The following is a 23,298-nucleotide window of genomic DNA, read 5'->3' on the forward strand; positions in this document are numbered from 1 at the left end:
TTTCTTGTATAAAAAGGAGCCGAGTAATTTTGGAGAGAGCGATGGCTTCGCCTGAATCATCGAGATAATTCAAACAACTCATTTTCTAAGAACCTGGGCGGGGTTGCCCTGCCAGGAAGTGCCCTCTGTCCTCCCCAGGCCACATCACGTCCAGCTTAACCAGGAGTTGACCGTGTCCCCTAGCGAGGAAACACCCGGTGCCGTTCAGTGAAATGTGCAACCGCAAGCCAAACGCTCTTTTGCACACAGTTCCTGAAGTTTATTCCTGTTTTCCAAGGGCGTTTTCATATTTTTGATTTTTCAACGTCTCCTTCCCTCAAAGGCATCTAAGAGCGGCCCTACTGCATTCAGCCCTCTTCCTCACAAAACCGCACCCAACTTAGAGCCGGGCGGCCCTGACTAGTAAAGTTGTTTAAAATGTTTAAAAGTATCAGAATAGAGCGGAGTAGGAAGCAATAAAGAATCCCCGGGGCACCGTACCGGTGTTGGAATGTGCCATTCATGTCGCGGGGAGGAAAGTCACGCTGAGCACTGCGCCGCAGGTCCCAGGCGCTTGCGGCAGCCGGGCTTGCGCACGACCTGAGCCCAGAAGGCGCAGAGGCACGCCGAGCGCACGCAGGAGGCCGGGGCCCGAGCGCAGCGCGGTGCGGGGGGCGACTCGGGCGCGCGTCCCCCGCCGCCCGCGTGGTGTGCTCCGGGGCGGCCCCGGCGGGAGGGCGGCGGCGGCGGCGCAGTCTGCACCATGGCGTACCCAGGGCACCCTGGCGCCGGCGGCGGGTACTACCCAGGCGGGGTAAGTGCAGCCCGCGCGGGCTCGCGGCCCGGGCGCGACCCTGGGACACCGAGGACGCCGAGAGGCCACACTGGGCCGCTCCGCCGGGGCGGCTCCCCGGGCGCCTCCCGCCCCCGGCTTCTCCCTGCCCACTGCCTCGCCCCCGGCCCCTGCCCTTCGGCCTCATCCTGGGGCTCCCTCCTCTCAGTCCCTTCGCCCTGCGGGTGGCTGCGTGGAGCCAAGGCGCGGGTGGATTTTGACCCGAGAAGCCCACCCTGTGCCTGGGATGCGCGGCGTGAAATTGTGCGAATTGGGGATTGGCTTCCTCCCCCTCCCGGTTTCCCCTGAGAGCAACAGCCATTTTAATCTCGAATGGTCCGGGGATCCACCTCCCCTCTTTAAAAGCAAGTGAGAGGGGAAAAAAAAAAAAAAGTCGGGAAAGACCGCGGGGGGGGGGGGGGGGGGAAGCCCTCCGGGAGGAAGACCACCTCTCCAGGAGTCTGGGATACGCGTCGTCGTGGGAACTGTTTCCGAGACGGAATGTTCCTTCTGCGCGCCTCCCCGCCCAGGTGCTCGCCGCCGCATGGTCCAACCGAGACACCTAAGCCCGGCCTGGGCTACACCTGTCTCAGAACGCTTTGAAAAATACCATAAATGCTGTGAAAGTAAAAGGAAAACAATTCCGAGCCCTGCGCTTAAGTTGCTTCACTTATGTAGATGTCACTTTCAGGACAACTCATTTTGGTCCAAGCTGCTAGTTTTTTCTAAATTCTGCTGGGGTGGGAATGGAAGAGAAGGGGAGGAATGATTGCAGTTAAAGCGTGCCCGGTGGTGGGGAGGTGAACCACCCGTGTGAAGGGCGGGCAGTTGCCTGGCTTTGCACAAAAGCATGCAGTGGTGAAAGAATAAAACTGGATTCAGCGGAATGATGCTTTTGTGTTTGTTTTACAGTATGGAGGGGCCCCCGGAGGACCTACTTTTCCCGGACAGACTCAGGATCCGCTCTATGGTTACTTTGCTGCTGTAGCTGGACAGGTTAGCTTTTCCCCTTAATATTAAAGAATTGTCAGAGTCTACGTTTGTATTAGCTACTGTTAGAGTGGGATGGAAAAAAGAACTTTTCCTCTGGAAAAAAATGCCTTTGCTTCTGTAAAAGAAAAAGGAGAGAAGGAACTGTGTAGTCAGTTATTTATTTCTGAATATTCAGAACAAATTAGGACTGTTACCTGTATTTATGTAGGTTCACTTCAGAACTAAATTTGTGATTGAATTAGGGTCTGGTTAAGTAGGAATGGGGGGCTGTAAATATACTATGAAGATCTGTAAAGTAGAAAGATGTTTTTAGAACTATAAATTGTCAGGGTCCGTGGTGGTTTCCAGAGAAGAAATTCCACATCTGGTGAACACCTAAACCTTTGTTTGTACTACTTAAAGACACATACCAGTAATTATGTAGTTAGATTCTAATGGACACTTTCTTTGGGTTGAATCTGATTGTTGAATCAGTTACCCCCTAGGAAATAGGTACTTATGTTAAAAACTTACCAGCTTCATAATAAGAAAGTTACTGCTCCTTTAGTATCAGGAAGTTAATCTTGTGGACAGTTTAGTTTCTCTTTGATGCTGATGCTGTTCTGGGTCAGCTCTTCATGTCCTTATAAGGTGTGGTGGCCTGCTGACCGAGAGAGAATGAAGGTTCCCTCCCTCTGGAGAACTTTCAGTTCTCCACCTTGAGTTGTAGGACAGGTGGTGGTGTACATTGGTGTACATGGTAAATCAACTGCTGGTATGACCCATTCCAGAAGCGATGTTTGCCCTTATGAATTCGAGTTAGCTTTGTGTTGAACAAAAGCAAGAAATAACACAATCTTCATGTGAAGATGTTGTCCACTATTATGGGATAAAAACCCAAGACCACCTTTCAGAATAGCATTCTAAGAAATGTAGTTCAAGAAATTGAGTGCCAAATTGAGTCTAAAACTGAAAGAGCTTCCCTTTAAGTATCTGCTTCATCTGTGAATGATCTGTATCTTTGAAACCACAAGACTGGGCAAAGCTCAAGACTTGAGTTCTTAGATTGCCTTGCCTCCCGCCCTGTAAGTGACCCCACCTGCTTAGCTTGCAGCGGTCCCGGCCTACATCAGCATATCCATTGTCTTTCAAATTATTGATTCTGCTCCTCACTTAGAATTGAGGATTTGGGTATTTTATTTTTAAATCCCTAAAAATAACATCTATCTGGTTCTGAACTTGGTCAGCCAATAAATAGGCCCTGGGACCTGTATCTTCCAGATATAATTGTGGTTCTGGAAAAACCATTCACCACAGGTGATCACGAAGGCCTCTCTTTGTTTCATCCAAGCGTATTATTTACGAATGTCAGCTCTGTACCCTGTTCTGCCCTCCCTCCCACCCCCCCAACAACCAAAAGCTAGAAAGAGGAATAAGACTTTTAAGCAACTATATAAATAATTTTAAGTGCTTAACGGGCAGTTTCCTAGCTCAGACTAAAAGAAGAGTAAGTTCAAGACAGAAACTAGTTTTATTCGTACATTAAAAAATATGTATCATTGAAGAAACTGAATTCACCTCAGTGTTTTATTGAAAAGAGGAACCTTGTACTTGAAAATGTAATGCCAAATCTAATTGAGGAATTTAGAGGAAAGGATGAAAGATATTGGTAATACTAAAGTATAGGTGTAAGCGGCTTTCCGACTTTGTGAATTCTTATGTAATAATTATTTAAAATAGAGTCTGAGGGCGCCTGGGTGGCTCAGTTGGTTGAGCGACTGCCTTCGGCTCAGGTCATGATCCTGGAGTCCCAAGATCGAGTCTCGCATCGGGCTCCCTGCTCAGCAGGGAGCCTGCTTCTCCCTCTGACCCTCCCCCCTCTCATGCTCTTTCTCTCATTCTCTCTCTCTCAAATAAATAAATAAAAATCTTTAAAAAAATAAAAAAATAAAAATAAAATAAAATAAAATAGAGTCTGAAATTGAATGCCGACTTTACTTAGGTATCGAGAAATGTATTTTTTGTTTATGGCCCTAATTACGCATTTGTGGAAGAGGACTTAACGATTTGTTTTTCTTTCATTAAATTATTTTTGAAAGTAGAACTGGGAAAGGAATACCTGTTTTTGGAAGGCATTCCTTTTAAAGAAAAAGTCTCATGCATGAAAATGTTCGTTTTCTTTGTCATTATTGCTGAAATAATATACTGAAAGCAAACAAAAAACTAGAAGGTACAAAGCACTATTATGATTCCTCTGCCCTTTATTTTCCCCCCCAACAGGATGGGCAAATAGATGCTGATGAATTGCAGAGATGCCTGACCCAGTCAGGCATTGCTGGAGGATACAAACGTGAGTTGACAGTCCCAGAGTTTCTCTAGAAGTACTCTTGTGTTTCATATTTTAACTGTTACTTAGGATGATAACCTTCAAGGAAACTGGGCTTTTCTGATCTAGCAAAAATTAGAATTTCCAAAGCTAATTTCGGTTGTTTATTATTACAAGATGTTAACTTGAAAACAGTTGTTAATAAGTCACGCCACACTACCTGCCTGCCAGTTGAGTGGGTCTCTTGGATTGGGAACGCGTGGAAGCCATGAGATAGTCTCTGTGGCCTCCCTCACAGAGGACGAGGTAAGGTGCTGAAATGAAATCCGCCAGGTCAGGTGTCATCAATGACAGGAGCTGACATTTACGGCTGTTTGCCAAAAGTTGACTCTGTCCTGAGCCTCCTGGCACTTAGGATTTTGGGTGGCTGGTCCTGTGCGCTGGTCCCTGAGTAACCTGCCCTGCACGCCTAGTTCTGAATGTTTGGTCCTGACCCCCTTCCCCGCAGTGGCTGGTTCCCCCCCCCCCCCCCCCCCCGGGCGGCCCCCTTCCCCCCCCCCCCCCGGTCCTCAGGGAGCCACTTTGCACTCCTGCTCTCTGAGTATGCTGCTGGCAATGTGAATGCTTGTCGTGACACCCCCCAGGGCTTGCTTCATTTCCCTTTCCACTTCAGAGAACGTGTGCAGGCTAAGTTGGAAGTACCCTTCCTAATTTCCAAACTCTTTGCACTAGTCTTCCTTCTCCTTTCCTCCTCAGTTCCTCATAGCCTAGATCTGCTGCACTTACATCACCTTCCTGCCTTTTGAAAGAGCTCTTTGCCCTGAGTTGCAGAGGTGCTGCATCCGGACAGGACTTCTCATCATCCCACACACTACCACATGCTTCTTTTCAAATCAGATCTTGATCATGACAAACACGCAAGGTAGAGAATAGTGTTTTGACTTGCCAACTTAGCCAGTGGTTAATTGAGACAGAACATCACCTCAGAGCCTTAGCTGTTGGTAAACTGTGGATTAAAATGGCTCAGACCAGAAGTCACACCTGAAGATATATAGTGGCATTTTTTAACTGTTTGACATGGCATACTTACTAGATGGCTCTCTTTTTAAACTATTTGCATTTATATTTCAATCATCCTTTCTTTTATGTGACTTCAGTATCCTATTAATATTTCCTAGTTGGAGAAATTAATATGAAAGAGGAACTTTTTGCATTTCTCATTTAATTTGGTCCTTTAAAAAAGAAGCACTTTCTAGATAGGGGATTTTTTTTTTTTTTTCCTGCTGTAGGAAATACATTTAAATTGTTCATTGTTAACCTCAAGCAGTTGGGGCTAGTGAACAAAGAATTCTGGTTTAATAGCAGGGTTTATGAAAATGAGCTATGTCCCAACATAAACTATTATTTTGTACCCTTTTGGTAGAAGAGGTGTGGCAGGTTTTAAAATCTGACTAACAAATGGGTTGTATATCCTTGGAGAATAGTCCTTTTAAACATTTCATATGCGGAAATCATGGTTAGTGATGGTCTTAGATCACTGAGTTCTAGGGAAGACATTTCCTGAGTCATCAGAACCATGGGATTGAATTTATTTGCTTATTGTCATCTGGTTGTGGAGGCTCTAATGAACCACAAAACCATCCTGCTTGTGAGGAGTCACGGTGAGTTTTATGATACAGAAGTTACACAACCATTGGTGTTTTTTAAACCCAGCTTCCAAACCAAAAAGCACAGATGGAGGTGAGGTGAGGGGCAGAGGGATATTCCAACCTAGTACCTACAGGCAGCTTCTCCAGGTTAAAAGGAAGCAGTCATACCCAGAGGTGGAGTTGATAGGAGAAGTTGCTCTAGTCTGTGAGAAAGTAATTCAGCTTCTTATTTTCCCTTGAGTGTAGTTGTTACTCTGTGGTAAGGTTGAGAGAAACAACTGAAGGTGGGGTTTTCCTGCTGGGTCCATTACACTGGATTTCTACTAGAAGAAAAGATGTATCAGGGTGCCTGGGTGGCTCAGTCATTAGGCATCTGCCTTCAGCTCGGGTCATGATCGCAGGGTCCTGGGATCAAACCCCACATCGGGCTCCCTGCTCTGTGGGAAGCCTGCTTCTCCCTCTCCCACTCCCCCTGCTTGTGTTCCCTCTCTTGCTGTCTCTCTGTCAAATAAATAAAATCTTTAAAAAAAAAAAAAAAAAAAGATGTATGAGCATTCTAGTAGAATGAACAGGAGAAGGGAGACAGTAAAAGTAAAATTATAGGAAAGATTCTTCTAAAATTATTTAAAATAGAATTAGCATTAATAAAAGCTATTTCTGGGGGAAAAAATTCAGCTAAAATTGAGCAAGAGTTTTCCCTATCCAAACTTACTAGACATCAGTGTTCTAGTTCATCAGAACTGTCTGGACTAGTGAATTTTCTGTTCATTCACTTTCGTTCACTGCGCATCTCATTCCCTCTCTTAAATCCTTCTCACAAAAGATGACCAGATTCCTGGGCTTCCTGGCACCACTGGCCGTGGTGCTGTGCATAGCCCTGGGACACAGGGCAGGTGTTTGCTTCATGGCCCCTCAAAACCCTTGATTTAAAGTCAAACACAGGTGGGTCTGCCTAGTGTCAGGCCCTCCCGAGCACTGGTTCTTCAACTTCAGCGGCATCAGCATCACTGGATTGCTGAGCCCTGTCCTAGAATTTTTCATTCAGAAGGTGTGAGGTAAGACCTGAGAATTTGCATCTCTGACAAGCTTCCAGATGATGGTGGTCCCAATTGACTAGCTTGTTTGTATGTGAATATAAATCACCTGGGGATCGTATTAAAATGCAGATTCTGATTTTGTTGGTTAAGGGCTGAGATTATGCAGCTCTAAAAGCTCCTAGATGATATTAACATGGCTGGTCCAGGAATCACACTTTGGGAAGCATCCTTGGCTGCTCACTGGAATCATTTGAGAAGCTTTAAAAAAATAGTCACGCCTGGGTTCCAGGCTCAGATATTTTGATTTAATTGTTCTGTGATGATGATGACTATATGTAACACTGTGTTGTGTAGTTGAAAATGGCTACGAGAGTCGATCTTAAAAGTTCTCATCACACACATGAAAAAGTTAACTGTGTGGGGTGATGGATGTTTTAACCAACCTAATTGTGGTTATCATTTTGCAGTATATATGTATATCAAATCATTACATTGTATACCTTAAACTTACGCAATGTTATCTGTCAATTATAGCCTAGTAAAGCGGGAAAAAAAAAAATTGTTCCGAGGTGCAGCCCCGGTTATCAGGATCTTTTAAAGCTTCCGGGTGATTCTGATAAGCATCCAGGGCTGAGAACCATTGGTCTGGATTAAAGAGACTTCATACCTCCACACAACTTAAAAGAATGAAGAATCAACCAACTCTTTCTTAAAAGTGTGGAAAAGTGTTGGCTCCTGTCACTTCAGAGAACTGTATCTGTGGATTAGATGGAGTCTGAAGGGCCAAAATAGAAATAGTTCCCCACCTTTTATCTCAGGTTCCAGGATATGCGAAACACAGGAATCTGTTAAAAGTGGAAAACCTAGGGTGCCTGGGTGGCTCAGTTGGTTAAGCGACTGCCTTCAGCTCAGGTCATGATCCTGGAGTCCCAGGATCGAGTCCCACATCGGGCTCCCTGCTCAGCAGGAAGTCTGCTTCTCCCTCTGACCCTCCCCCTCTCATGCTCTCTCTCTGTCTCATTCTTTCTCTCTCAAATAAATAAATAAAATCTTTAAAAAAAAAAAAAAAAGTGGAAAACCTATAGTTTGTACGATCTGGAGACATTACAGTACTAAGAGCTCAGATGTGTCTTAAATTCAGTTTGGTTGGAGATAATATGAAGCTAGTAAGAGCTATAAAATTATTAGTTCTGTGTGCCTTTTCACACACCTGCAGAATTTATGCCAGCTTCGCCCACGTGACCCTGGTCACTTCTGCCTTCTAGCCTTACATCTTCTTTGTACCTAAATATTTCCCCAGTCATCAGTTCCCATGAACACAATGCAAGATGCAAGGAATTCTTTATTTGGAATTTGCTAATGCTTAGGTAGATCATCAGTAGGCCCATTAACCAATATGTATGTTCTACTTTGGTTTTCTAAGTGAGCTATAGAAATTCCCTCGGAATACGCTCGAGCTGTACATAAACTCAAAAGGCTTCTGAACAGTGGCCACCCCTGAATTGGTCATCGTATCTTCCTCCAGAGTGCTCTTATTTAGCACAGTTCTGGCAAGCATATCTATCTGGTTTCATATATAAACTTACTGTATGTGAAAATAGGTCATAGGCTCTTCGAGGTAGGAGGTTACCATTCAGTGTGTGACATTAAAGGGGAAAGAAAGATACATGAACTAATGTAATAGAATTAGCAAAAACAGCTATTTATAGCCTGTTAGGAGTAGGAACGAAGTAGCCCTATCTTCCGACTCACCATGGTGAATTGAACTCAGTATATTACAGTTTCAAAGGCAAGAAGGTATATAAAACTTCAGAAAGATTATATTATAGAAAATGTTACGTGTATCCAAGAACAGAGATAATGATGCAGTGAACTTCTATGCACCTGTCACCCAGTTTCACCAGTTGGCAGTGTGTTACCATTCTTAGTTCATCTGTAATCCTGTCCATTTTCTTTTGGAGCAAACTCTAGATATCTTAACATCCCCCCCCGCCAACTTCAAAACCATTATCTACCTAAAAATATTAACAGTACAATGTAATACTTTTTAAAAAGATTCCTATTAAAGTTGTTAAAATCAAATTGGGTTCTACAAGGAATCCTCTCTATCTGGAAAAAATCTTCAAAGCTCCATGTAATTTAGTTCCACATAAATTGAATAGCATACAAAAGTAGGAGTGTATAAATAGTTACTTTTCTAATTAATTTGAATATATGCAATGTAATGTGAATTTTTGAAACTTGTATTGATATGCATGTACTTTTCTTAACAGCTTTTAACCTGGAGACTTGTCGGCTTATGGTTTCAATGCTGGATGTATCCTTTACCTTGATTGCTGTCTGGAGGGTTTTTTCCTGATCAAAAAAAAAAGAAATTTTCTTCTTAAAAGAATTCATCTAAGAATTAATACCCAGTGAACACAAGGTGACAAATGACCACAAAAAAAGTTTTCTGAAATCATTAGCTTTTAAGATGTAACTTGGTGTGAAAAAGGAAGGGAGCTTAGTAAATCGAACATTGGTTATTCAAGAATTCATGGAAGCATCGAAGAAGGGCAAGTATAGAAATCAGGGTGGCAGGGAAGTTTTTTTGCCTTGTCGTTGTTTGCTCTGCATGATTCACACCTGACCTTCAAGCAATGGAATTTTTCACATCACAGTTGTTAGACTTGGTTTAGCTGGTGCTGACCCTGCACCGCCTTCCATCCCATCTCTTTTCCAAAAGTGAAAACCCTGGGTCTGGAAGGGCCTACCGAAAGGGAATGTTAGGGTGAAGACCCCCCAGCACCCAGCAGTATAGCCCGTGGCCCCCAGAAAGTACAGCCCAGTTCCAGAAACAAGAGTGCTTTTCACTGGTTGCTCACCCATGGTCACCTTCCTTCCTTGTAATCACATCACATCAATTCTCTTCCCACAGCGAAAATACGTCCCCAGAGCTTTTTCTCCATAGGCCCTTTTCATTACATCACACTAAGAAGAACATACAACATTTTTAACGTTTTTAGCCAAAAGAACATTAAATTCCTTTATCCTTCATCTTTGATTTATTCGTTAGAAAATGTTGTAAAATAAAGAAGCTCTAATCCTTGACGACAGTTCAGAGAGATATGTCAGGCACAATGGGTTTCAATGAATTTAAAGAACTCTGGGCTGTGCTGAATGGCTGGAGACAGCACTTCATCAGTTTCGACAGCGACAGGAGCGGCACGGTGGACCCTCAGGAGCTGCAGAAGGCCCTCACCACAATGGGTGGGTACAGCCGACTCCAGCCACCTGGCCGACGTTCTTTTTCATTTCTGAAACTGTTACATGAAGGCAGTTTCTGTTGTCTAGAAGCAGTGTATATTCATAACCAAACACATATAATGCCTAGTGCATAGTCACAATTAAAATGAGTACTCCCAGGCTGAAAGAATTGTGATTATTTTTAATGGTCTTTTGTTATCCTTTAACTGTTTCCTTCCTCAGGCTTTCGATTGAGTCCCCAGGCTGTGAATTCAATTGCAAAACGCTACAGCACCAATGGCAAGATCACCTTCGACGACTACATCGCCTGCTGTGTCAAACTTCGAGCCCTGACAGGTGTGTTCTTCGAGGTGATGTCGACAGGGCCAGGAACACACAGTTCGTGTGACGTTTCATTTTCAGTGTTTCTGAACTTCTGTTGTCCGCAACTTCTCTTGCTTCCCCTAACTTCAGGGGCTTTCTAAACACTGCTATTAAACGTATCTAGCAGAATAATTGTGTTTTTTCAGAAATCCTTTCAGATTAGTGGTAAATTGCTTTTAAAATAATCTTAACTAAATTTCACAAAAACGTTCCAAAACGTGATCACCTAATTTGTGCACTTTTGGTCAGAGTATGAGCGGTTCTGTGATTTCTCCCTAGAATGTAAACTATTTGAAGAGAGCGAAATTACTCATTTGTAGCTCTCTCTCCTAAGTCCTCCTGTTGGAAAGTAATTTAAAATGGTCATTTGTTTCAGAGGTATGGACTTCTTAGATGAGGTTATATGAGTAATCTCTATTTTCTATGCCCTCTTTTCTTTTTCTTTCTTTTGTATATTTTTCTTGTTCCATCCCTCTCTTTAGTCTTTTTCTGTCTCTTTCTTTTTTAAAGTAGGCTCCATGCTATGTGTGGAGCGAGGCTTGAACTCATGACCCTGAGATCAAGAGTCAGACACTTAACCAACTGAGCCACCCAGGCGCCCCAATCTTTTACTCTTTTTAATACCTGGGTTTGTAATTTGTTTGCATCCTAACAAAAATATGAGGGCAGATTTTTTGTTCTTTTTATTTAAGTAAATCCTTTTCAGTAGCACAGAGCTTAGACAGGTGGAATATTTGATTACAGCCCATTTGCCATATTAGGGACTCCGTCCATCCATTTCCTAATTAAACACTATCTATGTGATAAAGAAGTTTGAAATTCTGTGTCTTCATTTCAACTTAGTAATGGCCTCAGAAGTCACATGGCTTTTACTGACTTTGGGATAAGGTGCTTTCTTCCAGTTCCACATTGAAAAAGACAGTTGGCTGACTTCTGCGTTGGTGTATTACTTTGTTGTATATTAAATCTATTCACATTCATATAGTTGGCTTCTTTGCTGTGGGCTTTTGTTTATGTTGGCTGGTTTTACAAGTTTTACAACTCAGATGTTACTGTGGTTTGAACCCAATGCCAAAATAATTACCTGTTGTGATTTCAGGTGTTAAAAAATAACCATAAATTTTACTGTGGTGTTTTACAGATAGCTTTCGAAGACGGGATACTGCTCAGCAAGGTGTTGTGAATTTCCCATATGATGATGTAAGTCTCTAAATTCAGAACTGAATGAATAAGATGTACACCAATTGGGGATTCCCTTTTGAAGTTAGCCATTAAGAGCATCTTAAAGATGCTGTAATGAAGGATTAAATGATCAGGAGTTACCATTCAGAATTTATTAATTTCATTTATTACTAGTCTTATTCATAAACCACTGTTGGATTTGCATTGAAAGACTTGGTTCAAAGCCCAGCTGGTCCCCCTTCCTGGCTGGGTCACGGAGGCAGGTTTCTTCGTTGCTCCAAGACTGTTTGAGGAGAGGAAGTAGTAATGCCTTCTTCCCTGGGCTCTTGGGAGATGTCAGTCAGAAATGTCCTTGGAAAACACCATGCAGATGTTGTGTCTGTTTTTGCCTTCGTTGAACAAATATCCCTGTCACTTACAAGTCCATTGAAAAGCTCAAAGCTGTACTTGACACACCCATGTTCTTCATTGAGGATGTAAGGCAGAGACTTAAGTCACAGTTTAAAACAGCGTATTTATTAAACCGTCACACTAAATGAGATTGGACGAGGCCACATGACCAATGTGAATGTAGCCAGGTGCCATCTTGGATAGCCTTAGTTGGATATACACAAGAAAGCTGGGGAGAGGTTCAGTTGTTTTTCTGTTCTTTGCTCAGCCATGGATTTTAAAAAACCACGTTCAGAATGGAAAGCACTGTGATAACTGAATGCTCTAAAAGGTTTCTCTATTACAAACTGCAAGGGTGAACATATTTTCAGTTTGGCAGCTGCCACAGTTCTGATAATTTAAAAAGGCATGTGTGTAAATATGTTTATTTCTTCTGCTTAAAGGTGTGTTTTCATTCGTGTGCATTAGCGTGTCTGGTGACAGTCCCGGCCCTGTCTCCAAAGATGGAGAGGCGGCCTGTGTAGTGGAAAGTGCCCGGGCTTTGGCCTCCCACGGGGTTCCATAAGAGATTTTAAATGTCTTGATCCTCAGTTCCCCTTTACCTGAAAGGGATGATCAGCTTGGCTTTGTAGGAGTGCTGTGGGCATTAGCACACAGTGCCTCCCTGGGGTCAGAAGAATGACAAAGAAAATTGCTAGAAAAGCAGAGCCTATTGGGGCTTAGAGTGAAGCAAACATTTCACAGCAGAATACTGATGGCGTCTAAACCTGGGTTTCTGAATTGCCGAGAAAAGGTCATATATTCCGTTTCTGTGCATACATAGAGTTTCATGCTTAGGATTTATTTTAATAAAGCAGATTTTAAGGGAATAAACTGTTGAGGGTGCTCTGTGAGTGGTGGGATAATACTGTGTCGTCTGGAGGCCCCCGTGTGATGGAACTGTTAGTTCTGAGTAGGAACCTTTCACTGTGGCCATTTCTCGAGTCTGAGATATTTGGAATTTAAATAATTCTTTATCCATTGAAGTAAGATCTGCTTTCTGTAAGAAGAGGAATCCACTGGGTTTTATATTAGACGGCTTCCCCTACAAAATGAACCTTTCCACCCATCATGTACTCTGAATTTTAGAAAGGGATCTCTCGCGATCCGAAATTCAAATTAGAGAAACAAAACATAGACAGCCTAAAAAGAAGCTACAATTTGTTGCGATGTTCGCCGGATAACGTGGACCTTTCTCTCTTTCAGTTCATTCAGTGTGTCATGAGTGTTTAAATCAAGAGGAAGCTGTATGAACATAACCAACATTCTGACTGGAGTTCTCCTTTGCTCTTACCCTTTGCCTTCAGTAACGTGTGTAAACTTGCGGCGCTGTTTTTCCTTAATAGCTGTCATAAAGGTTTACTCCTTGATGTACAATAGAAGTTTTTAGTATTGATAATAAACTCTTTGGGATTTTACAAATAGAAGGTCAGGTCTCTTAACACCATTTGGAACTTCCTTGAGCCTTTGTCAGTGATGCTTATCTTCTGGCTAAGCCTCTTTTATGTAAATTTCGGTGTGCAAAATGTTTAAGTCACATGGTATATTTTTCACTGTAAGATTCGTAAAAATCTTCTCTTCATCAGACTACAGCTCCTGTCTCTTCCTAGAAGAGCTTTTATATGGTATTAAAAGCTTTATGCATGGAGTGTTCTTATCATGTAAATGATTTATACTCACTTGGATGCAGACAGAAACAAAAACCCATGGTAATCCACGTCAGGGTTCACTTTAGCGGAAACTTAGCACCGGCATTTTCAGGCTTACACATTTTTGATGGCCACATCATTGTACAGGGAGCGTAAGTGATTGTTTTCTCCTAAAAACCCACTGAATCAGTTGTGTGGCAAATACGATCTGTCGCCAAGTTCTTCTTTGTCATCATCCACCTAGACCTTTGTTAGCTCTACTTAAAAATCTTACAAATTACGAGCTTTGCGATGTAAAAAAGAAAACTGATTTAAAAAAAAAAAAAAGAAAACCTAAGGGAATATAGGAAAATATTAACTATGGTCATTTTTGGCTTATGAGATTCCAGGTGACTGTAATTTCCTTTATGGTTTTCAGTACCTTCCAAGTTTTCTATGCTGTGTGCGCTTTCCTGTTAAAATCAGAAGATGATAATGTTTAAAATACTGATCTGTCCATTTCGATATGCCATGTGTTCACACTCATATTAAAAAATACTACACAGCAAAAGGACCGGACTGAGAGGACCACGATGTTGGTGCTGCCACCAGTGGGAGTCAGGGTCAGGAATTGCTTTTCTTCCTTCCTCCTACTCTTCCAAATACCCTCTGATAAACATATTATAGTTGTAGTGGAAGACTTTTTTTTTTTTTTCTTACAATTTTTAAGCCATGTGCTTTTAAGATCTGGATTCTCATCCTGGCTGTGCCTCTTCCTGAATAATGTGATTTAATGATCTCAGATATTCTCAGAGCCTCAGCTTCCCCATCTTCGAGAAAGAGGTTAATGCTTACTTCATGGGGTAGTTCTCAATATGAAAAAACGTGTTGGTATAATAAGCACCAGTAATGTTTCTGTTTGTTAAATTTAAAACTGGCCTGGTTTGCTCTTTTTTGCAAGAGCGTAACAGATGAAACCATGAAATTCGCCTCTTTTCTCCCTGCCAGCAGATTATGTGTCTTACACTTCAGGACACAGTGTGAGCGTTACCATTCAGATGATCAGTTCGTTGTCAACCAATGAAAAAATAAAACATTTCTGAACATCTTCTGCCTCATTTCACTTGGTTATTTTTTTTCAAATATTGCTAAAATATATTAATTTCCTAAGTATTCAACCTTAGCGTATGTATGTGTGTCAAGTATTCACACCTGGGCTGCATTATCAGACCATGAGGCAGCCTGCTTTCTATTAGTGCTGACTCTGGGTTTCATTCCAGATACACTGTGAGGCCACAAAACCTGAGCCTGAGAGCTGTCCCACAAAGGGCCAGAGAGGACTCAGGACAAGGAGGGAGGGAACTCACCCTCAGAGTCCCAGCACCTGCTGTTGGCTTCCGACTCACCAGAATCCCATGAGGAAGTGACAGTTTAAGGAAATGGTAATCCCCTGGGTGACTAATGTGGTAAGGAAGAAAGCCCTTGCTAGCCCAATGTTATGGACCATATTTGAAATATCCTACCGCTTTGGTTAAGTCCCAAGGTATGCTGCTGCATCAGTCTTGGTTCTGAATTTGCTTTTGGATAAATGCCGAAGTATCAACAAAACTGTGTCCCTGGAAATATTCAATTAATTCCATTTTAATTACTGATACCTCGTAGCAAGGCTCCTTATCTCCTCCACTTCTGCTTTCACGGTTTCTTTCTCAAAGCATGGAGCCTAGTTTTCAGTATGTCCCTGCCCTTAGAAAGTTTCCTTCCCCTTGACAAATTTGACACATCCGTCCCCTTTCTTTAATTACAGCCAAAGTCTTCGTTACAAGTGAATCTCGGGTTGCCCCATTTCTATTTTATGTTGGGTTCTGTGTTTCATTCATGATATACTTTCAGTGCAGCCTCACCCAATTCTTAAAACTTGTTTCTTGGTCTATTCTTCTTAAAGCATCTAGCTGGAGCATGGTCAAGCTGTGAGCCCAAGCTGGACTACTTCAGTTATTTGGAGATTTAAGTTCCTCAAAAAATGCCAACTCAAAGCTTTAATTTTAATTTTGGAGATGTGTGCTTTTAGTCCTGTGTTGCAAGAGATAAAGTACCTATATGTAACCCTTTTCAAGCACTCCGTAGGGATGTGGCTACAGGAAGCCAGGTGCTTCCTTGAGGACAACTGGCATAGATTTGCACCCCAGCAGTCCTATAGGATTCATCACAGCCTGCACTCCCGCTGAGCCAAAGTGGAGGGGGACTCCCTTTTCAACATGATGTTCCAGATGGTGCCTTTGGTCCGTGAGGGGCAACGTGAGCTAAAACTTCTGCTATCCCAACTGACTTTGCTTTTCTTAGCTGAGTGTTTTACTGTTTCAGTGTTCACCTGAATTATTCTGTGCCTAAAATGTTATAAGAAATGCAGCTATATGTAATCAGAAATGTTTTTAAATCTCATAATAAACATACAAATCCTTAGTCAATGACTTCTCTTTTTCTCACGTTAAAACAAACAGTACTTTGACGACCTGTAACTAATTTTGTCCTCAGCAGGCTGTGAGCTGAAGACAAGAAAACTAAGGGCCAAGGTGAAGACCAGAGGATGAAACGGCTGTGTGAGAGGCAGACAGCTGGGTGGACCAGTTTTTTTAGGCAGTGGACTCATGAAGCTAGGCGGAGTCCGTCCAAGGCCCGATGCTTTAGAGTCTGACATGGGTTGAGCCACCGCCGGGGCTCTCGGTCAGGATACAGGGAACGGATCCATCGGGGGCCCGGGGGGAGGAAGTGCCTATGAGGCAAGGCAGGAGACTCGGCCTGCCACCCAGCTGAGGAAATTGTACAACAGAGTGAGCGGCCAGCCTTTGCTAAAGGGTCTGTTGTTTCTCATCATGCTGATGAGCCCTTCCCGGGCAGCGTGGACGAGAAAAAGAAGAAACAACCCCCTAACAGTACCTGACAGGCTTCCTAAAGACAAACGGTGACAGGGAGAACAACAGGATTGAAGGGAGCCCGGCATCAAAATAACATAAAATCTTTTATTGAAAGTCACTTCATTGGTGTTACAATGACAGTAACATAGAAAACTGTGGTATCTTTTCAGCTTCAGAAGTGAGTTACTAATAAAATGGTGCCAGAAATTTGAACAAGTTACAGCGACCTTTAAAAACAGTAAGATTTTGTTTACCTACAATATAAGAACAACTTGATAACTTGAACAGCCATAAAACACATCACGCCTGCTCAGGAAAGCAGTTGCCATATACATTTCAGTTGGTGATTGCCCAAACCCAGTTAACTTTTAAAATAGCTTAAGAACCTGAAGTGCAGAGGAGCAGAGAGAATATATTAAAATGAAGCCAATCTTAAGTATATACACAGGATCACCTGGTTACCAAAAGTGAAATCATGCTGCTATTGACACTTGCCCACGAAGTGGCTTCCACTCTGTAAATGGGTATCACCCCTTAGAGATGACGGTTGTGGGCAACACTAGCGCAGACCTACCTTGGCTAGCCTATAAACTGCTATGTTTAGGTAGAATGCCCAGTTTCTAAAAGAAGTTGTCTTTTTGGGGATGCTAGATTGGAGGGGCACGTCTCTTCCAGCAGGTTAAAAAGGGACATACGTGCTTAGTTACCCTGAATAAACCTTTTGTTAAGCACTTTTGAAGTTAGTGTTAAAAAAAAAAAAAGTTTTCCATATAAAACAAAGGTGTTGGGTCGTTTTTGCCCATTAAAAAGACCAGCTGTAGAATCACAGTTGGATATTGTGCTGGATTAGAAAAGAAAAGTGGGGTTTCTAATCAGGCAGTGATATACATGTATAATTTAGCATTGTATTATTGTATTGTATTATTACTGAATAAATTATTAATTCATATCAGCACTTTCCATAATGTGTTATCTGGTATAACTTAGCACCGCTGTGTTTAAAGATCTGGGGGCTAGTCACATTATTTTAGAACTTGAACATTAGAACACAAAAATCCACCTCTGAAACTTTTTAACTGGAGAGGAAAATGTCCTTCATAAACTCTTTGAAAACTTTACTGATGATTTTGTAAGTGCCTTAAGATCGCTCGTCTCATTGTATGCCTTTTTGTAAAAAACAAAAACACCCTACATTTTCCCTGGTTTTGATTTCAAAGATACCCGAAGACATGAAATGATGCTGTGGAGCAAAACTCTGCCAGCCTTGCTTGAAGCACCTCTCAGTACAATACAGGTTTTATGAATAACGCAGCAGGGACGCACCAGGCAAGAATGACTGGCCCATCTTGGACTGGCCCATTAAGTATTTATAGAGCCAACCACTCAGGAAAACTGCAAAGCTCACGGGTCTATTGCAGGCACTCGAGTAGCCCCTGTCTCCACCGCACCCCCAGTAACCACCTTCTACACGCCTGGCTTCTGAGTTCATGCGCGTCTCCATTCTGCTCCTATGCCAGGACTAAATGCCCCATGACCTCCCAAGGCTTGCTTCCTATCCCCTCCCCATCCTGAAACACACCTGAGGACCAATCTCTCTGTGACTTCTGAAGTTGCATAATCCACGCCCAGTTGCCAAAGGGAGGAGACTAAAGGTGCCTCTCTCCCCCCTATTCTGCACCCCTGTGGTTCTCCCCAGTGCCAGTTTAGCTGGGAAAAAAAGGGACTTACCTCCATGACAGTGACAGTTCCTAGTCAGAAGAAAAGGGCTGACAAGGTACTGGTGGGGAACAACTTGGGAAGTGGGAAGGGTCTGGAAGCATCTCTCGAACTCCATAGAGAGGATGCTTACTGTTCGTCAGGCCCTGGATATAAAGGACAAAAAGACTAGGCAGGTTGTTTTTGAATGTTTTGTTTTTCTACTTATAAACTGAACCAGATGGCACTCCATTTTGGGGGCTCTGACAAAGCCATGAATAAAATGTGGACAGAAATACTATGCCCTGATTTCTAAAGTCTGTATCCAAAATCAGAGTAGTTTTATCCATTCAGAAAACAACTGAGGGGAAAAGCAAAAAAACTGAACCTCAAATTAAGCTCTATTCCATACAGATGTTTGCTTCTTATATATATTTAAGCTAGCAGAATGAGAAATTCACCCTGACTCCACTGAACAACAATAAAAACGTGGGTGACGGTTTTAGGGGATCACCTAAGAAGTGAAAGGAAAAAGACCATTAGGACCCTGAAACGTAGACGGTACGCCCGCCAATGCAAGTCAGAGCATTTCCTGGAAAACTGATGGGAACTTACTGGCAGGGTGGCATTTCTTTTTTTTTTTTTTTTTTAAAGATTTTATTTATTTATTTGAGAGAGAGAGCATGAGAGGGGAGAGGGTCAGAGGGAGAAGCAGACTCCCCACTGAGCGGGGAGCCCGATGTGGGACTCGATCCTGGGACTCCAGGATCATGACCTGAGCTGAAGGCAGTCGCTTAACCAACTGAGCCACCCAGGCGCCCCGAGGGTGGCATTTCTAATACGCTGCGCACGGGAGCGCCCTTGGCAGCGGCCAGCAGTGGTGTCCTGGTCAGGCTGTGGCTGCGCTGGGCTGGCCATTCTTCGTCCCTTCACTCCCATCATGCGGTGACACATCTCTGTGCCCCCTGGCCACTCGGCATCCTCCCAATGAACTACCCTTCCTTCACGTAGAAGTAGAATAAAGTAAAATAGTCTTCTCTTCAGGTAAGGATTTATTATCATGTTGAACAACACAAGGGAATATTTAAAAACACTAAATATATAGGTTAAAACAGAACTACGTGACAACAGGAAATGAAGGATGGATGAAATAAATAAACAAGCTTGATTTCAAAACACTTAAAGTGAGTAAAAATACCGTATTTCCTCTGGCCCACAGGTAATTATAAGAAGTAAAGAACAAAATCTAAAAAAGCAAAAGGTAAAGTCGCCACAAGAGACCTGGAACAATGGGCAGGAATAAATTATGCAAATCTGCAAGGGAATCAATGGAAAAAAAAAAAGAAGAAACGTAAGGCTGTTATGAAATTCAGATATATATAGTCCCTTTTTGGAAGTGCACAAAAGATCTAATTTTATCAGCAACTTCTTTTAGAAACCCTATCAATCTTATGTTCAGAAATCTACACTAGACTGACCTTATATATAAAGACAATTTTAAAAGCCTTTTTAAAGCAAGGGGAAAATGAGAGAAACTGTAGTACCACTTCATAAAGCACCTATCTCAAACTAAAAAGTATGTTTGGCAATTTAACCCTACATTTACTTTATTAGTCAATTTTTTTTTTAAGGAACATCACTGGGTTTCTTATAGAGCAACGACACTAAACTGAAAACTCTCGCGATGCTGCACTGTTTGAGTTTACTCCTTTCCACAGATTTGCAGGTGACCGGGGGATCACTTTCCAGGTGGGAGACTACAGAGGACGATGCCACTTCCTGACTAAAGAAAGAGTTGGCTGGACACAGACCAGTCAGTCTGACCCATTTGTTCCTTCAGGGGCTCCCTCTTCCCCCCATCCCCCTTGTTGGCATTCTTAATATAGAGATTTCAATGTTGCTTTAAATCCGGGTTTGCTCTTCTGCAACGTCTATGGACAAACGGAACATCTCAGGCAGCAGGTTGTTAATCTGAAGTTTTCTCTAAGCACACAACTTTAGAAAGAGAAGAAAAAGGCATACAATGGAACAGAAAGGCCAAATAACTGCTCTCCTCTGCTTAGTAGAATGGTCCTATAGTTGTCTGGGGGCTATAAATATTAGTTGCATAATACAAACTGCAATGGTGACCTCAAAGTTCCTCTCCAAAAGAGATAATAAAAAAATAATAATGCTGTGCTTCTGTTTGGTGCCTTAGGTCCATTTTCCCTGCCTCGGTGGATGAAAAGTCACAAATATTTAGATTTAATACATCTAAATACCAACCATGACTACACATGGAAGTATTTCTCAAAACTACCCATTGAGATTATGAACTTGTCAAAGAATTCTGCAAATGGCTGTAAGAATGTTCAAACATTCTTCGACAGATACCCAGAACATTAAAGCTACTCTAAAACCATAATCTCCCTGCAAATAAAACAAATGCTTTTCATTCAGTTCCATATGAACGTTATTATCAAGGAGGATGACTATAAACACCCATGTCTCTCAAAAGGGATGTAACAATAATTTTCACTCGGAATAATAATTTTCATGTAAAAATAATTGAGAAAGCAAGGAAAGGCGGGGTGAGGGGATCTGTGGACAAGTAGCTCACCATTTGTGAATTCTTTCAAATGAGGGTTTGTGTAACCATAACTAAGAAGCATATTTACACAAAGTATCTTACATTCAAATCTATAAACTCTTTTATAGTCAAAATAAACCTTATAACATTAGCATTTTATACACTCAATACCAGAAAACATTCAGTGCACATGAAAGTGATCTTGGTCAAAAGCCACTTTATTTGCTACATTTTCAAATCTGTCTGCCCTCCTGTCCCTCACTTGAGCTCTGTGGCATGGTCACCCAACACTCACCCAAATCTTAATCTGATGGCTCATTTTATTGTAGAATCGATGATCACATCCCCTCCTGCCATGAAAAATGCTCTTTATACTTTATAGTTTCAAGTGATTAAATTGCTTGTCAAACGTTTTTAAAGACTTTCAGAAGAGAGGTCCATTACGGAAGACATAAATACATAGAGGATCAAACACTGCCTCTAACATGGCCCTTCAGTTCGGGCACCTAAGATGACTACACATGGAGATGAAGTGGATTTTGACCATGGACACGACTGGGAGAGATCCAATTTAGAGGATATTTCTGAAATCTTGTCTGCAGATTCCATTCCTCTCAAGAAAAAGGAGAGAAAATGAGGAAATTCAGAAGTACTCTTCACATCAAAGCGTCGGATTGATTCCCAGCAATTTCTGAGTTCACTAGAGTAGCCTCCCCAGGGAAGTTTTCTTTTAGAATGACAGAGCTGCATTATAACAGCTTATCGAACTTTGGCTTTAAAGAAGGGACTTGAACATAGATTTCTTACTTTTCTAGGAATTAAAAAAAAATAAAGAGTTCAAAACCTCAGATTCCTTTCCCTGCCAACTGTTGGGGTAACTTCACAGTTGCCGCACACTTATGTGTTAGGATTCTTCAAACGCTCAATGGCCCGGAGAGGCTTCCCAGCCCAGACGGTAGAACCCTCCACCATCTTGCTTCCACATCAGGGTGGAATGACCTGCCGGACTCACTGATGATAAATCTCCTTAATAAACAGTGTAAAAGTTGGTTGTATTAAAACAAGTCATTCATTTTACAGGTAAGGGTGGCTAAAAAGTTTTGTCAAAGAACAAAAATTTAGGCCACAAAGGGTTGGAGTATCGGCAAGTTGGAAGCTACCAGGGTATCGGCGGCCCATGGTCTCGTGTCTTTGGTGCACCTGCTTCATCTCAGCAGGATGTGCTGCCGAGGGGCTCACAGGCCTCCAGGGTGAACCTAGCAGGCCTCTGGCACTGCAAGCTAACAGCTGCTGCGTCAGGCACTGTAGCCCCCGGAAGGAGAAGGGGGGCAGGCTGCAGGGGTCCCAGGGAGTGCCCATCAGCATCGGAGTGCCTGGAGGCGGGCAGGAGAGGAGCCTCACCCCTCAACCCCTGCCCCAGCCAGCTGTGCAGGCTGGGCATTTTGTTCTCTGGTTCAACTAATTACTCAATAACACTGCCTCCAGACTGTGCACAGTTTAAAGGGATATCACATGGTTTGGACGCATACCAATGATGGAGAGACACTTTTACGCATTGACCACTATATTTACAACATCACCTGCTTATCATCTTTAGAGACCATCTGATGGATGATGACGATGTGGCTGTGACTATTTTTAGGCATTTGGCAAAATATACTTGTGTGTAACAGCTGCTTTCTTTTATTTTAAAAATGTTTACATATGTACAATTCTCCTTGTATGCTGATATAAATATGAAAAGTAAAAAAAAAAAATAATAAAGATACATGTTCAGAGTTAGCATATGGGATACTGGCCTCTCAAAGCTTTGAAGTCCTGCAGACAAATCCTAGATGCCTTAGCCTTGCATGCTAGTTTCTATTATGGGATGTTGTTTCCTTAAATGTGGAAATTGCAATAAACAGAAGTTTCATGCACATAGCATTACTGTCTACAATTAGGATGTGCTTCAGAATGTCAGTTCTGAATCCACTATTGTCCCTTAGGAAACTTGCTACATTTGGGTCATGTGAGTTAACTTTCGTGATATTTCTACATATATGTGTCATGCGGATTACCCAAGAGCATTGACCGGTACCTTTACTGTTCCCATGTTATAGTGTAACATTTCAGTAGTTCTTTTCAGGGTTCACTTAGATCCTAAGCCAATGACAAAAAGAAAATGGTATCCGGATGTGAGACTCGGCTTCCTCTCCTCTGGGGCATCTCAGAGGGTCTTTGTATTGTCTGAAGAGCAGATAGATTTGCAGTGATTCCGTGAGGCTGGGTTTCTATAAAAGTTGAAGTAAACAGTTTTGATGTATCACATGTAAACAGTGGATCTTAAATGGAGGTCTCCCATAGCTGCACAACAGAGAAAAGCAAAATTGCACACTGTGAAAGCAGGAAACAGGCATATTCTGAGCTATGAAGATGAAAAAGAGTTGGGTGATTCCATCCATACTTACGTGGTTGTGGAAGCACACTCTTGTCAAGT

At 42.4% G+C, this 23,298-nt stretch overlaps 2 protein-coding genes across 10 annotated transcripts in view; one reads left to right on the forward strand and one right to left on the reverse strand.

The window, feature by feature from the left end:
- Positions 1 to 685: 685 nt before the first annotated feature.
- On the forward strand, positions 686 to 14,751 carry SRI (sorcin). Its single transcript, XM_032402230.1, has 8 exons — positions 686 to 793; positions 1,724 to 1,807; positions 4,064 to 4,133; positions 9,069 to 9,112; positions 9,897 to 10,044; positions 10,264 to 10,377; positions 11,546 to 11,604; positions 13,222 to 14,751. Exons 1-8 carry the CDS (start codon positions 743 to 745, stop codon positions 13,246 to 13,248), a joined length of 597 nt encoding a protein of 198 aa, XP_032258121.1. The 5' UTR covers positions 686 to 742; the 3' UTR covers positions 13,249 to 14,751.
- A 4,251-nt stretch (positions 14,752 to 19,002) lies between these two features.
- Positions 19,003 to 23,298, reverse strand: part of ADAM22 (ADAM metallopeptidase domain 22) — a 220,734-nt gene continuing 216,438 nt past the window's right edge. For all 9 annotated transcript variants that reach the window (XM_032402232.1, XM_032402235.1, XM_032402231.1 and 6 more), the window contains one exon: positions 19,003 to 23,165. In XM_032402232.1, the coding sequence (XP_032258123.1) occupies positions 23,145 to 23,165 (21 nt within the window). In that variant the 3' untranslated portion in view covers positions 19,003 to 23,144. The remainder of the gene's footprint in view (positions 23,166 to 23,298) is intronic.

Source organism: Phoca vitulina, unplaced genomic scaffold (assembly GCF_004348235.1).
Source record: "Phoca vitulina isolate PV1807 unplaced genomic scaffold, GSC_HSeal_1.0 scaffold4, whole genome shotgun sequence".
Lineage (NCBI taxonomy): Eukaryota > Metazoa > Chordata > Mammalia > Carnivora > Phocidae > Phoca > Phoca vitulina.